This window comes from Arachis hypogaea, chromosome 8 (genome assembly GCF_003086295.3).
Source record: "Arachis hypogaea cultivar Tifrunner chromosome 8, arahy.Tifrunner.gnm2.J5K5, whole genome shotgun sequence".
NCBI lineage: Eukaryota > Viridiplantae > Streptophyta > Magnoliopsida > Fabales > Fabaceae > Arachis > Arachis hypogaea.
This window is the reverse complement of record NC_092043.1, coordinates 32179906-32196845: the sequence shown is the minus strand read 5'-3', so window position 1 is coordinate 32196845 and position 16940 is coordinate 32179906. Positions and strand designations below refer to the sequence as shown.

The following is a 16940-nucleotide window of genomic DNA, read 5'->3' as shown; positions in this document are numbered from 1 at the left end:
CACCAATTTACTGCTGGATTTTGATCTTTTAAATTTTGAATTTTATTTTAAAAAATAGTGTGATCTTTTATAATTTATTTTATAGGTGGAATCAAAAAAAAATGAGAAAAATTACTTAAGAGTGAGAGATCACATTTTAACCTCTAAAATTAAAATTCAAAATTTAGAATATTCAAATTCATTATTGCTAGCATAATGCACACATGGAAATAGGGTGCAAATCTCACATAAACCCACCTGATTATTAATTTCCTTCTCAAAATGAATAATATTATACATCTAAGTCTTTATTAACTAAATCTAACTAAATTAGTCTAATATAACAAAAATCAATTATGACTAACATTATTCTAAATCTTATTATTTAATTTAGTTGAACTTAGTTTATAAAAAAATTTAGATACGTAACATTAACTTTTTCAAAAACTAATGTGAATTAGGGTTTGGATCCGGTGATAATATTTATATTGAATTAACTAGAAGTCCATAAAAAAGTTTAAAATTCAAAACTTTATAAGTGTGTTAGCATATTTAAAATTTAAAACTGTGTTAGCTTATTTTACATTTGTGCATATATATAATTAGCCATTTTTTTCTATTTTTAATTGAATAAAAAATATACAAATTATTTTTATATATTCTCTATTTTTATTACGTACTCTCTCAATTTTACTGTGGTATCATCTTTGAAAAAGATACATAAATTATATTTTTTTATAAAAAATTATTATGCTTCTTTTTATTGATAAAAATAATTTCGTTCTTGCTATTGATTTAATATTTTCTCATCTCATTAAATATTTTTTATCTTAGCCAATAAATTATAACTTAAATGACATAATCTCTCCATATTCATCTAAAAAATTGTGATTTGAGTCTTCAATAATATATATATAGGAAAAGTATGAGGAGTTAATAGAATATTTATACAATGTAGACAATGAATGTTTATGGAGTATTAGAAATATAATCATTAGTGTTACATCTTCTTATCAACTGAAACTTTTGAGATAAGTAGTATCATAACATAATATTAAAACGCTAAATTAAAAAAGTCAAGAATTCGATCCATATATATATATATATAATATATATATATTCTTTATCTTAATCGCGTTGACAGCAACTACAAACATACCAGTTTAAGGCTTTTTTTTAAGATTCAGATAGTAATGAACTTCCATTGACCTCGTCAACGCCCGTGAAGACTGAAAAACGCTAAGAAAATTCGGCTTCATTCCATCGTACTAAGTCAATGCTACAGCCGACGCCACTGCCACCTGGCTGATTTGGCTTTTTGTCTTCCGTGGCATTATCGGAGTTAATCTTGTGGTATTCCGTCGCTGCTTTCTCCTCCACTGCCTCTTTCACGACTGCCGCATCTTCCACTGCCATGGCTTACGTGGCTCCTGTCATCGATGGCACCGCTATCCAAGAGTTAATCTTGCAGTACTCCGCCACGGCCTGCTCCTTCCGGCCTTCAAATAAGAATTAATATATAAATTCTCTTTAAATACTTTCTCAATTTATTAAAATGAGAATATAATGTTACTATATCTCCATTTTAATGACAAATTACTCTTTTGTTCACAAATAATTAATTTGTTATTTATATAATAGAATGAGAAATTCTCCATGTACAAGCATTTTTTTATACAAGTCTTTACAAGTTATTATATTAACGCGCTTGAACGTTACTGCACGTTCTTCTTCCTCTTCCTCTTCTTCTTCTTTTCTTTCGTTTCTTACTTTCTCTTTCTCCTTCTTCAACCGTTACTGCACAATTTCACTGCACCGTCTTCTTCTTCTTGTTGCACATTCTTCTTCCTCTTCCTCCTCCTCTTCTTCTTCTTTTTTTCTTTCGTTTTTTGCCTTCTCTTTCTCCTTCTTCATTTACGTGCTTTTCTCTTTGTTTTCTTTTTTCGTTATTCTTGATTTCCATTATTTTTTGATATCAAGTTCTGAAATCATTTTTGAAGAAGAAGAAGCAGCAGAATATGAGGAGGAGAAAGAGAAAGAGTTCTGAATTATGCATAAAGTGTCCTTTGGGCTGTAATCGTTTGGGTGTATTTCTGAAGTTTCATTATTTTCAAAACGATTTCAAAGCTTGATTTCAGAAACCATGAAAATCGAAAAAAAAGAAGTAAGAATACCAGTAATAAACGAGTAAAACAACTAATGAAAAGGCAAAGAGAATAACGAAGAAATATCGTTTGGGTGTATTTCTGAAGTTCTATTATTTTCAAAACGATTTCAAAGTTTGATTTCAGAAACCATGAAAATCGAAAAAAAAGAAGCAAGAATACCAGTAATAAATGCAAGTAAAACAACTAATGAAAAGGCAAAGAGAATAACGAAAAAATATCGTTTGGGTGTATTTTCTATAATCGTTTGGGTGTATTTTTTATAATCGTTTGGGTGTATTTCTGAAGTTCCATTATCTTCAAAACGATTTCAAAGCTTGATTTCAGAAACCATGAAAATCGAAAAAAAACGAAGCAAGAATACTAGTAATAAACGCAAATAAAACAACTAATGAAAAGGCAAAGAGAATAACGAAGAAATACATGGAGGAGGAGGAAGAAGAAGAAAAAGAAGAAGAAGAGGAAGAGGAAGAGGAAGAGGAAGATGAGTTGTTCATAATTCACGGTGAGTGAAGAGGAAGAGGAAGAGGAAGATGAGTTGTTCATAATCCACGGTGAGTGAAGAAGAGGAAGAGGAAGAGGAAGAGGAAGAGGAAGAGGAAGAGGAAGAAGAAGAGGAAGAGGAAGAGGAGTCGTTCATAATTCACGGTGAGTGTAGCGCTTTGGAAACTAAATAATGCATTAAAAGACTCTAATGTGTAGCAACTTGTAAAACTTGTAAGTCAAAAAGACTTGTATGTGTAGCAAGCCTCTAATAGAATATTTAAACTTAATCAAAAGATTGGTTTAGGAACTTGTTCATGAGATATTTAATTATTATGCAAATATAAACAAAAGATTTTGTTATTAAAATATAAAAAATATAATGATATAAGCTCTGTAAATTAAAAAAAATATATTTAACGAAGATGTTGAATTAATATGCAATAATCACGTAATCAATTTATATTCTAACAAAAGACTATTTTTTTTCCCTTTTAATAGTAGTTGTCCAAACATAACATTAAAATTTAATAACACAATTTTTTTCCAAAATCATTACTAAATAGAGATAATAATCAAAATAATTTTCTTAATTTTTATCTTTACTATGACCAAATTAGCCCCTTAAGAGTTAAGAGAACACCAAATTTTAATTATTTTTATTATTATCTCTATTTAAGAATGATTAGGTAAGGGATCAATATGATTATTGTTTTATTTTGTTATTTCTAAGTCACAACTCTTGTATTTTGTTGAGAAATCTCATTATAAATTCATTGCATTCTTAGATTGAACACTAAGGTAGATCGAAAAATATTGAAAACTTATCATATTTAATGATCCCACGTCAAAATATATATAAAAAATAAAAAGGAGTTCCCAATTTAGAAAAAAAAAAGTAAACTCATCCTTAGTCTTAGTCGACCTTTTCTAAACTAAGTAACTTGCTTAATATAGAATCCATCTTATAGTACTAAATTAAGAAAATCTATCGTGACTATAAATAATAGAGGAATGAAATTTTATAACCTTAATATCTTTGATTTCCTAGTATAGAAATATGATGAAATCACTCCAACACTTGAAGTGTCAATGCTTGCATAAGATTAGCTTTATGAGTTTGCTCCACGTGATTTGCTCCGATCCATTATTATTATTATTTGGAATCCAATCATGGTTTGATTCTAATTATTTTCGTTAGTAATTTATGATTCTGTAGATGAATAATATTGTTTTTGTTTGTGAAAATTATTATTCATCATTGATGGTTTAAATTGAATGTAATGTAAAAATTCTGGATTAAAGAAAATATTTTTTGTATTTGAATGTAATACGAAGATATTTAGATGTATTCTTTAAAAAATTTTAGTATATGTGTGTTGATATATTCTTCATAATTCAAAACTCTTCTTTTTCCTCCTCCTCATTTTCGCTGCTTCTTCTTCTTCTTTTTTTTTCTATCATCATTTTCTTTTTTTCTCTTATTCATCTTTTTTGGTCTTGTTTTATCTTCTCAAATTTCTTCTTATTTTACTTTTTTAACAAGAATAAAAACAAAAAAATCAAACAAATTAAGAAGAAGAAACACGTAATGGTACAAAATTACTTGGAAAAGAATGAACTTACATTCGTTCAACTAAAAGAAAAATAAAAAATAAGAAAAAAATAAGAAAAAATGCAGCATTAGAGGAAACACTTTTCTGTATTTGCAGTAAATTTGGGTGTAACACGAAAATATTTGGGTGTAATACAAAGATATTCGGGTGTATTTTTTAAGAACTTTTGGTGTATGTGTACTGATAAGTTCTGCATAATTCAAAACACTTCCGCTTCTTTCTTCTCATCTTCTGCTGCTACTTTTTCTTCATCTTCTTATTTCATATTTTCATAATTCTTCTTAGTTAGAAAAAATTAAACAAAAAAGAAAAAATACATAATGTTGCAAAATCAATAGAAAGAGAATGACGAAAAAAATGCAGCAGCAACAACAGTAATATAAAAATGACGATGAAGATGAAACACGCGAAGAAAAAGGAGGAAAAACGCAAAGAAAAAGGAGAAAAAGAAAGAAGAAGAAGAGGAGGAACGCGAAACGCGCTATGAAAACCGTTGAATAGCGTGCGCATTTACATTTGTAGGGTGAGCATTTTTTTTATTAAGTTTGACTTAATTTATATGACTTGTAAACCAAACTGACTTGTGTAGTACTTCTAACTTGCAAAATAACAAAACATCTCGTCAACACGTTCACAAATAATTAATTAATTTGTTATTTATATAATCAAATATTTAAACTTAAACAAAAGAGTGGTCTAGGAACTTTTTCATGAGATATTTGGTTTTTATGCAAATATAAACAAAAGATTTTGTTATCAAAATATAAAAAATATAATGATGTGAGTTCTAAATTAAAAAAAGGTTTAATTACTCTACAGGTCCTATAATTTCACCAAATTTTCAATTAGGTTTCTATACTTTTTTTTTTCAATTGGGTCCTTATACATTTTTTTTTTCAATTTAGTCTTTGTTAACGTTAAACGTTAAAAAAATGTTAGTGAATTGTGAAATTACTTATATATTCCTAGGGACCTAATTGAAAAAAAAATATAGAGACCTAATTGAAAATTTAGAGAAATTATAAATATTCAATGAAAGATATTCCTATAATTCCTATTGAATAATTCTACGACATAAAAAATATTTCTATAATCCCTTTTATTTTATCACTATGATTTTTTTCTTATTTATATACAAATTGTACCAAAAATACCGTCTTTTTATTTTTTTTACTTTCAAAATACCTTATCTTAAGAATATAAAAAAAAGGATAAAATGAAACAGAAAAATAGTAGTAATAAGTATAATATAAAATTCAATTTTTAGCACTCAAGTATTTATTATGAGCAACATAATGAAAGAACTTACATATGGCATATGGTAACAAGAATCATTGATAGAATAATAACTAAAATTGTTTACAAAAATTGAGTTCTATATAATTCCTCAAACAAGAGAACCAATTTGGCTGACAAAAACTCAAAAACAAGTATATTGAAGAAATGAATTTTTCTTATGGTAACAAGAACCATCAGAAAGAAATCCCTAAAGGCTGCTTGCTCTAGCATAAACAGATATTCCATCTCCCTTAGATATGATCTTTGCCATTGCAACTGATGCCAAGTGACGCACAGGCCGTCGAACACCAAAAGTGAGCAGGGAATACAATGCATTCTCACACCGTCTTTACCACAACAAAATATTTTCCTAGAAGATATGATAAATTGTAACCCAAATCAACAACAATAAATAATATCAAATGAACAGCACCAAATCTTAATTATAAGCCAATTCTCAAAAGGTATGTTTTTCATTCCAATTTTAAGAGTAGTTGGTCCATTGAATAGACAGAAAATCCACATTGCAATGTCTGTAAAAGTTCCACCAAGTGCCCGCTACACATGAACATAAAGCCTTGCACTTTGCAAGTCTCCACGTTTGAGAAAGTCCTTTTTAGGAACAAAATGTCTGTACAAAAACCCTTGGTCCATTCAATCTGCAACAACTTAATTTCAGCTTGTATATACAAAATGATCTGGATGCACACAGCTAACGATGTTCACAGCAAAATTAAATCATATGTCAATTCTCCAATTAACAAAATCTTTGTACATAAATATTTATATTGTAAACTCTGAATTATCATATAAAAAAATCAAAAATTAATTCAAGAAATAGGTATTCAGCTAATGCCATATTTTTAAAAAATTGACATATACATAAACATGTTACATCAAATTTTAAAAACTGAAGATCAAATCATGTCCTTTTAATAATGTCAGCATCAAAGCATATCTCTATAAGGATAAGTATCATCTAAAATTAGCTAGGCAAATAGTAATATTTCATTAGTAATACCATATGATGCATCACATGTAAGCAAATATGGTAAAAGTAATATGATGACCTTGCAGGAACAAAATCAAATATCGAATTACAACTCCAAAACACCACAAAGGAAATAAATAAATATTCCAATTCTTAGGTTCTTATCGAATTGACTTGAAGCACCTTAAGAATGAATCCTACTCAGCATAAAACTCAATATGTGAGCAGATGACCAGAATTGACTGCTAAACATATTAAGCTTCATCTTGCATGAACAATATTGAAGCATTACCCTTTTATTTTTTGCATCTTATATTCAATTAGAATTTACATCCAAATGGTCATTACTGCAGAACCCACCTCTACTAAGCAAAGCATCCAATACCTAACCATCCAAGATGCTTGTGATAAGACAAGTATGTTTGCATATAATGTTAGCTTGTAGGTCATTTATTGAAGGAGTTTTCCATAATTGAAGGCCTAGATATAAAACCAAACCAGAGATTATACCTCGACAGTGATAATCTAATTGAAGATGTTCAAGGTATTAAAATTACTACTACATCTCCCTTTGGAATGGTGAAATTGCAAGCAGAGAGAGTTTATTAGGTCTAATAAGGTGAAATTTTTTTAGCTTTATCCCGACTGACCACATTCTCAAAATGTTATCATTTTTTCAAACTATTAATTAACTCGAATTTTAATTTCTCAGGCTTGCATTCATAGTCTGAATTCCAAAATGAAAGCTTAGAATTAAAATTAAAAAAAAAATAAAACAAAAGTATCCGTCCAATGCATGTTTTCATCAGCAAGTATGAAACTTTTTTTTGGAGGGGGGATACATGCTAAGACCTCTAAATTATAGATCAATGGTCCAGCAACATCAAAAAATAACTTAGTATTATTAATAGCAAATCTAAGAAAATTTTCAAAATAAAAAATGTATATAGATTCTGAATAAGGAAAAATAAGGCTATTTTGCCCTACCTAAGTTCAAGATGCAGAACTTCCTTAGAAACTGTTTGCTTAATTGCAGCCCTGCTGAATCAGGCTTCGAGTCCATTAACTCGCAGCAGCAATTTGAAAATTTTGCCGATCTGTGACTGGCAGTGTGCGCATCGATGAGTTTGGAGCAAGAAGGAGAGAGAAAGCTAACGTTGATTGCAACGCTGTGTGGGTCTTGTGGAGAGTTTGGAATGCTGAAATATTTGAAGGAGAAAGAACCACATCTCAAGTGATTTTTGTTACGGCATCGAAGCTCCAAGATTTGTTGCTAACACTTCCAACCTTGATTCATCTTTGTTCCGTCGACTGTTGCTGGTAGTGGATGAATGGCCTTTTTCTAGTGGCGACGAGCATAGGAGGGAGGCCGAGCAGAAGAGATGCCGCAATAGGGACCTTACGGTGGATCCAGCGGGAGCTCAAGAAGTTAGGGCTACTGGCTTAGAACGGGATGAGTGTGGGACAAAATAATAAGGGGGTTTTTGGGAATTTTCAAAATATGATGGTATCTTTGATTAGTTTTTTTTAAATGTGAGAATATTCATTTTTTTAACAGAATATTCTGTTATTTTAAACGTTTTTGTCACAGTAGGGACTAAATTGAAAAAAAATTATATAGTATAGGGACTCAATTAAAAAGAAAAAAAATATAGAAATTTAATTAAAAATTTGGTAGAACTATAGAGACCTACAGAATAATTAAACCTTAAAAAAATGATTATTTAACTAAGATGTTGAACTAATATGCAATAATCACGTAATCAATTTATATTGTAATAAAAGACTAATTTTTTTCCTTTTAATAGTAGCTGTCCAAATATAATATTAAAATTTAATAACAATATTTTTTAATTATTACTAAATAGAGATAATAATTAAAATAATTTTCACGATTTTTATCTTTATTATGACCAAATTAGCCCCTTAACAGAGAACACTAAATTTTAATAATTTTTATTATTATTATCTCTATTTAGTAATTATTAAGTAAGATATCAACATGATTATTATCTCTATTCATAATTTATTTTTATTTTATTGTTTCTAAGTTACAACTCTTGTATTTTGTTGAAAAATCTTATTATAAGTTCATTGCATTGTTAGGTTAAACTTATGATATACAGATATTGACACGGATACATAACACGGTACAATATAGAACATGTACATAAATTTAAAATTTTTATAAAATACAAAGACACGATATATATAAAATATAGAATTTTTTTAGATAAATTGTAATAATATTTTAATATTTTATTAATATTAAAATATAAATTAAATTTTTCATATTTTTTTAATTATATAAAATATTTAAAATATTTTTTATTTTAATAATTAATAATATATACTATTTCTAAACTCATTTTAAAAATATATGTTTAGAATAAGGTTGGACACGCGTTAATACGTGTCTAGCAATTAAGTATGTCCGAAAAAGAATTTTTTTTTATTAAAACATAATTTGGACACAAATGTATCAGACAAGTATTAATAGATGTCGTGTCTAAAATTTGTCCAACAAATATAATAAATCAGAAAAGTATCCGTATTTCATAAGATTGAATACTAAAATCCATGGATCGAAAATTATTGAAAATTTATAATATTTAACGATCCCGTGTCAAAATATAAAAAATAAAAAGAGTTCCCAATTTAGAAAAAAAACAGTAAACTCATCCTTAGTCTTAGTCGACATTTTCTAAACTAAGTAACTAACTTGCTTAATATAGAATCCATCTTATAGTACAAAATTAAGAAAATCTAACGTGAGTATAAATAATAGAGGAATGAAATTTTATAACCTTAATATCTTTGATTTCCTAGTATAGAAATATGATGAAATCACTCCAACACTTAAAGTGTCAATGCTTGCATAAGATTAGCTTTATGAGTTTGCTCCACGTGATTTGCTCCCATCCATCATCATCATCATCATCATCATCATCATCATCATCATCATCATCATCATCATCATCATCATCATCATCATCATCATCATCATCATCATCATCATCATCATTAGAGAAATTCTAAAAAACTAACTATAATATAAGCTAACTCACTTAATTTTTTTGTTTTCAATTTTAAAATTTCAGACAATAAGAGTAGTGAGAAATTGCTTTATTTTTTTATATATATAACTAATATATTTTTCAACTAATTAATTAACTATAATTAACTATACCCAAATTGATTTTCTAGCGAAATCCTTATTATTATTATTATTATTATTATTATTATTATTATTATTATTATTATTATTATTATTATTATTATTATTATTATTATTATTACTCTAATGCGTTTCTCTATGCATGACCACGTATTATTGCTACTTTGCGAGTGACGTGATTCTAAAGAAATTAATGTCTCCTTTCATTTGATTTGCTTTTATTATTTGTGACGAATAATCATCATCACTAATATATACAAGGTTCCCCTTAAACCAAATGTAACTCAACTAGAAAAAACAGGTGAATAGAAAATAAATACAATAATTATTATTATTCGAACATATTCTTGCTATTAGTTGGAAATTTAATAGGAGGAATATCCCCATAAAAGGTGACAACTAAGACCACATACAATGAAAGAAACACCCAAAATTCATACCATCATACATTTTATTTCTCTGTGTCGCAAATCAATATAAATTAAATTAACTTATATGACTAATTTTCATCCACTCTTCTAATTTTTATGACTTTATTACCAAAGATAATACAAGACAAAGCAATTTTGATAAACTCTTTTGTTCAACTTCTTATATATACTTATTTATTTGATATCCATATAATTAGATTTTACTGGAATTTTTATTGAAACTTCTCCTAATAATAAGATGATTCTTTGAATTAGATTCGATTCATCTCATCTTCCAACTTCAAAACATTGAATAATACTATATTTTCCAAAGGTATACGCAATATAAGAGAATCACGTACGAGATCATTATTCTTCCAAGATTAGACGACTTAATGCATTATTTAATTTGAAACTTCAAAGCTAGGAAGTTTGGTATATAGAATTATATATATGGGTTGCACCATATACATCTCTCTTTCTCTCTTCTATATATTAAAGAAAAACGAAAGAGTTTAGTTAAATTTGATATTGCATATACTAAAATAATCTTTACAATATAATAGTAAAATGAAGCCAAGTTTGCATCTTTATATTTACCAAAATATATTCTCATCTTAAAAAAAATAAAAATAAAAATACTAATCTCCTAAACTTTTTCTTATTATTATAACTCATTATATTATCCTTCTTTCTGTGTGTACGCAGTAACATATTTTTATTAATAATATCAATAATCTCATCATTAGCAACTAAGCTAAGCATATATATATATATATATATATATATATATATATATATATATATATATATATATATATATATATATATATATACTCTTTGTATTTGCTAGATGCATTATTCCAACTATATAAATAATAAATTATCATTTTGGTATTTTAAAAAAAAATAATTTTCAACATAATTTTCCTCCAAATATTAGAATAATATTCTAACTTTTATTTTTATTAACAATTTATTACCCGTCTAACAAATTGTACTAAAATGATGCATTTCTTTAGACTAAGTAAATTCTAAAAAATCACAATGTCATCTAATATTTTAAGAAATTAATATTTTTGTAGAAACTAATTTTTTATTCACAACTCAGAAGTATATATATATCAAACGAAGTTTCATTCAAATTAAAACAACATACATTTAATTTCCTTACCTTTTTCAGAGTGGCGTGAAATATTTGCAATGTGGATTCTGCTTTAACATTTTCGGTGGCCATTTAGTACGTTCCATTATACATATGTTTATGTCATCTGTTTTTTTATGCTTCAATCATCAATCATTGCACTAATTCACAAGTTTTCAATTACCTCATAATAATGAAAATCTTTCCCATTACCTCAACTGTGCCAAATCATAAACAATTTTCCCTTCATTTAATTTTCTCAGTCCAATAATTTAAACATGATTGCTTCCCATCCAATCTGATAGCCTCTTTTGTGGTTGTCTGTTGTGCCAATTCAACGGTTACAATTCATAACAAAATTCCTCCTCCATCATCACCAAACTCAATCAATTTATTAATAATACTTACTCATAGAAAAAAAATATCATATAATATGCTAATAATTTTAATTTATTCAAACATTCAATTATGTCTTGTTAGTTAACCCAATGATTATACATATGGTACATCATATCCATAAAGTGCATGCATTATGCATCATTTTAGGCGATCCAAATCCGAAATGAATTGGTTTGCACTCTCCCACGTCCATTAGCTTCCTGTTTCTTTGGAATCATCACTAACACTTATTAGTATTTATAAAATGTTTTCAATTGATATAATTTAAGAATTATTTGACAAATTAAAACTCTTAATTAAATTTGTTATTATTGATATGGCAGATAATGGGGTGATGCACCTGAAGTTTGAACCATACATGTGGAGTCATAATAATGTGTCATGCTCAAGAACATTTTTGTGGACAAGGACATGTTCTCCTCCAATGCCTCACAAAAAGACACTTCATAGGATTTTTTTATTGAGAAAGAAAAAACAATGGCACAAAACTACACAAAAAAGAAGTTCTGAAATCTCAAACAATGCCAAGTAGCACACAATCAATCAATCAAAATAATAATAATGTTTTTCCAATTCAAGTGGCATTACGTGGTGCAATTGAATCAAATGGAACCCCTTTGATGGGTCACTAGTTTTTAAAAGGTGCTTTCTACACCATACAATAAACCTTTCTACTTTAGGAACCTCATTTTTTTTTTTCAATCCTAACCACTCAACAAACACAAATTATGGCTCATAACAACCCTTGAAGCATCTTATAAGAACTTTAAAGCTTAATCATGTGTTCATCAATTTTCCTACTTTGTCAAAACTATATAGGATTCACATATTTTCTCCCTTATATCTTAAATGACCAAATTGACCCTCTTGGCTTCATAGGAATAAGACAAATGTGGGGCAATTTTTTTTTGTTATATTAAAAAAAAGGTGATTACGTGAGGCAGTGGCATCCTTGTCCTTGTCCTAAAGAATATGTCCAAAGAACATGTATGTGATTCAAACTGAATATAAAGGCTTGTTCTCAATATATTCCAATATACACAAATTTATTAAAAAAAATCATATTACAAAGGTTATTATAGTTACCATATAGTTTTCTCAACATGTGCAAAGGTCCACAAGGAAAAGGGCATGCCTCAACAAGAGGAATAGCTTCTTCTTCTTCTACATGTTGTTGTGAGTTATGTGGATTAAGGGCTTCATTGTATTGCCATGCTGATGATGCATATCTATGTAGAAAATGTGACAGATGGGTTCATGAAGCAAATTTCTTGGCCCTTAGACACATTAGATGCTTTCTCTGCAACACATGCAGCAATCTCACAAGAAGATGTGTTATTGGTGCTTCATCAGAGGTTATTCTTCCTGTTAATGTAAGTTGGGCCAATGGAAATCTTCCTAACAACAGCACCAACACAACAACAACATGTTCAAGAATAATGCATGATAACAATGATGATGGTGATGATGATATTGCTCTTTCCTTGTCTCTTTGATTTAATTCTCCATCTTTTTCTTTTCTTTTTTAGAGATGATTTTCTGTGTTGGGGATGATTTAATTTGTATCCTCAGGTTCTTAGATAGAGAGAGTTTAGTGGACAGCATATAATATAAATTAATCATAATGTATCAGGTATATTTATAGGTTGGTGTAATAGTTGATGAATATATATCATGATGACACAGAATAAGAAAGGTGTTGATGATGTGAAATGTTAATTTAGATCTCTTTAACTTCTTGTAGATTTCAATATACCAAATCAATGTGAACTGGTTTTTATGATATGGATTCTTGCTTCAGTTGCTTGTATCATGAATTATATGTTCAAAAAAACTACCAAGTTTAATTTCTATACAGAGTTACATGGATGATCAAGTCATAATTATATATTAGTTAACAATTAAAGATTCATCAGCAACCAATTATTAGAAGGCAACATGAAAACATCACTTTCTTTCCTAGCTGATCAGATTCTTCCAATGATTCTTCCTTTGATTCATTGCATCAGAGTCTTAGGATGAGAACTAAAATTGGCATGAGAACTAAAATACTATTCAAAATAGAATGGGATGTTCATTTTTTTAAACATTTTTTTTCCAATCTTTAAATTCAACACTATCCTGATGATATTATCTGAATGTTCTCTTTTTTTAAGGAGTTAATCTTAATCAAGATGAATTTATGCTATAAAATTGTTATGGCTTTTTAACTTAATGTCTAACAACTTAGAAGCTTATGATATGATGAGTCATTTTTCCTAATTTATGGTTGAGGTCCAAAACAGATTTATGCAGTGCTGGTACTAAAACCTGTATTTGTCAAAACAAGCAAATAATCATTAATATCTCCAATTTCATTGGAAAAAAGAAGTGACAAAAACAAAACTCTTTGATGGCATTCAAACAATGTTTGAATCATTGTTGAAAGAATAATTACCAATCCTTAAGAAAATATGAAGAAGTACAAAGCATGATGATGATTATTGAGGCAACAGAGAGGATTTCAAAGTTGCTGCTGCTGAAACTGGCTTCCAAAAAATGTTTCAATCTACAGTTGACAATGTTTAGTGTCTGATCAAAACAGAATCAAGATTTTCCAAAATCTGGTGCTTACTTTCCAAGGAAGAACATATAGGCCTGCTAATACCAGATGAAAATGCAAATGTCAAAAGAGAAGGCAGAAGATTATTTTTGAAAAACATTTACCTTCAAATGAATATTTAAAGAAGGGAAAACATATGCTATCTTCAACTCTAATGCTTATGCAACAAAAGAGGCTTCCTTATTTATTTGAAAACAAAAAGAATAAAAGATTGTTTGATATATAGAGGTACTTATCTTACCTTCTTTGCTTGTTTGTGATGCAATTCGAATCTGTTCACTTCAAACCTCATGCTCCTCTATGTTCCATGCCTGTACCTCTTAACATTTATTACATATAAAAGAAAATGGAATATCATGGTATGTATGCAACTCCTTTTTTTCCAAATTTCCAAGTGCACACTTGCCTTTGATTGCGAAACCTGTTAAAAAGTTCTAACAGGATTTGAACAATTATCTTGTTGCATTAAATAATTTGTTCCATTGAGAACTCAGAACAAAAACAATGTATGCACAATGTTTAAGGACTACTTTGCAAAACAGAACCACATCTTGCATGAAAAAATAGTGATTGCACATTGGATGCTTATTCAGGTTTATTCTGCAGCAGAGGGTCATAATCATATTCTTCTTCCTGTCTTAACAAATCTACCTTTCACTCGTTTTCTTGCCTTGGCCCTCGCTTTCTTAGATGCATATCTTATTTGTTTGCCAAACCTACACAGATGAGATCAGCAAATTGCATAGTTAAGAGAATAATAATCAATTAATTATCACATTTTAACCATTATGTATCAGTGTAAAGAGTTAAAGGTACACACATTTGGGTTTTGTTTTTCTCATTGTATCTCATTTTAGCTTTGGCCCTTCTCTCTGGGCATTGTATCTCATTGGACAACTCACAAGCTAGATCAGTAGCACTACTGTCTCCAGCAATGTTGGATAATTCCATCGATATGCTGGAATGAACTTGATCCTGAGGGAATCCAAGTTTCATGTCTCTGTTGTAAATAGGACTCACAAGAGCACAATTCACATTACTGTGGAAGGTCGGCGTCATGCTCGGAGATTGAAAGGTTACAAAATCTTGTTGGACTGATGATGATGCCTAAAATTAAACAATCTCATTTGTGACAATTAAGTTTGCATATCAATGAGGAGTTTAAGAAACAATAGTTGAATGGACTAGTGAGATTACCTCAATGGAATCCGCAGAAGGACATTTAGATTCTGTCACTGATATGTTATTATCCATTAATACACAGTCTAATTCATCAGCATTTTCAAAGTTTAACTGAATAACACCATCCACAGTTAGACCTTCACATAAACCATTTCCTTCATCGATTCCAAGATAGTTGAAATTAGAACATCCCTGCAGCTATTAAGTTCCATAAGTATTGTTAGTGGTACTAATCAAAGCATGCAAAGAAGATTACAAATTCTCAATCAAAATTAATGATACCTACCTTTGGCTGGTTTGATTCTGGAGGGGAAAAAAGTGCTTGATCTTTGCAGAATTGCATGGTATCTTGATTTGATGGAATCATGGGAGACAGATCCGTCCAAGGCTTGAATTTGAAGAACGGTTGTATCTCATTCAACTTGTCACTCACCAAATCAAATAAACCATCATCATTATCAGGTTTTTCCACACACACTGTACTAATTGGTTCCAAACCATCACCACATGAGGAGTTAGCATCAAACACAAAGGACCAAAGCCTAGACAAGTCCTCAAAAGAAGGACAACCGGTATAGAACTTCAACAGCAGGCGGCCATGTCCCCTCAATAAGCACTCATTCTGCTTCCATTCGCAGGCTTCACACACACACATGTTATGATCTACACAACAAACAACAGCTGCATGGCAATAGCAGAGATCACAGAGAAGAGAGCGCGCGTGCCGGCTTGACAGGGGATTGGAAGAGTGCACAGATGCATCACAGTTAAGGCATAGGCGCGCAGAATCTGACTTGCAATACACCACAGCTCTTACAACCCCACAAAATTCACATAGGGGTTCCATGATCATCCTATAACTATAATGTAACTCATTCATTCATACTAGACTAAACTAAACTAAACTAAAACTAACAAAGCTTTATAATAGAGGCAATTCAGCTTTTGTTTAATCTAATCCTCCAACTTGAGAACCATGCAGCACCTAATCCTTTACCATTTCAATGAAATCAACCAACGAGATTAAAGCATCATTTCAAAAATAACATAGCACCAATTTTTTTTTTCTTTTGTAAAACAAAATTAAGCCAAACCTGCGGAACAAAATTCAACATGCATCATCATCATCATCGTCAATATATCTCTTATACGAACATTTTGGTAACTAGCACGAGCAAAATGTGTTAAAAGATTGTAGTGTTGAGGGTGCTAGCTAGTATAGTAGTAAGCTTGGTTGAGTTTGGCATGAACATGGTAGTAACCGAAAAAAAAAAGGTTGTTATTTATTAACGGTTTTCATAGGTTTGCTATAATTGATGTGTCTCATGTGGCAAAACATGAGCTTCAAGAATTGTTGGCATCTCTGATTAGGATGAGTTTGAGGCTGAAAACTCATGCATCTTATTTTGGTGTAATTATAATAGCCGTTTTACTAGGATATTAAACAAACGGATTCCGCTAGGGAGACAATGGACTATTTGTACAATGTGTACAATGGCTATTGAAATATAAA

The 16940-nt window shown here is 29.4% G+C and overlaps 1 protein-coding gene and 1 long non-coding RNA gene across 2 annotated transcripts; one reads left to right on the top strand and one right to left on the bottom strand.

The window, feature by feature from the left end:
- Positions 1 to 11259: 11259 nt before the first annotated feature.
- LOC140174837 (uncharacterized) lies at positions 11260 to 13426 on the top strand. Its single transcript, XR_011864780.1, has 2 exons — positions 11260 to 11340; positions 11967 to 13426. It is a non-coding gene; the product is annotated as an uncharacterized lncRNA (long non-coding RNA).
- A 1438-nt stretch (positions 13427 to 14864) lies between these two features.
- On the bottom strand, positions 14865 to 16274 carry LOC112705261 (putative zinc finger protein CONSTANS-LIKE 11). Its single transcript, XM_025756095.2, has 4 exons — positions 15714 to 16274; positions 15443 to 15625; positions 15066 to 15352; positions 14865 to 14961 (listed from the first exon to the last, which is right to left on the bottom strand). The coding sequence occupies exons 1-4, from the start codon at positions 16272 to 16274 to the stop codon at positions 14865 to 14867; spliced, it is 1128 nt and encodes a 375-aa protein (XP_025611880.1).
- Between the last annotated feature and the right edge of the window lie 666 nt (positions 16275 to 16940).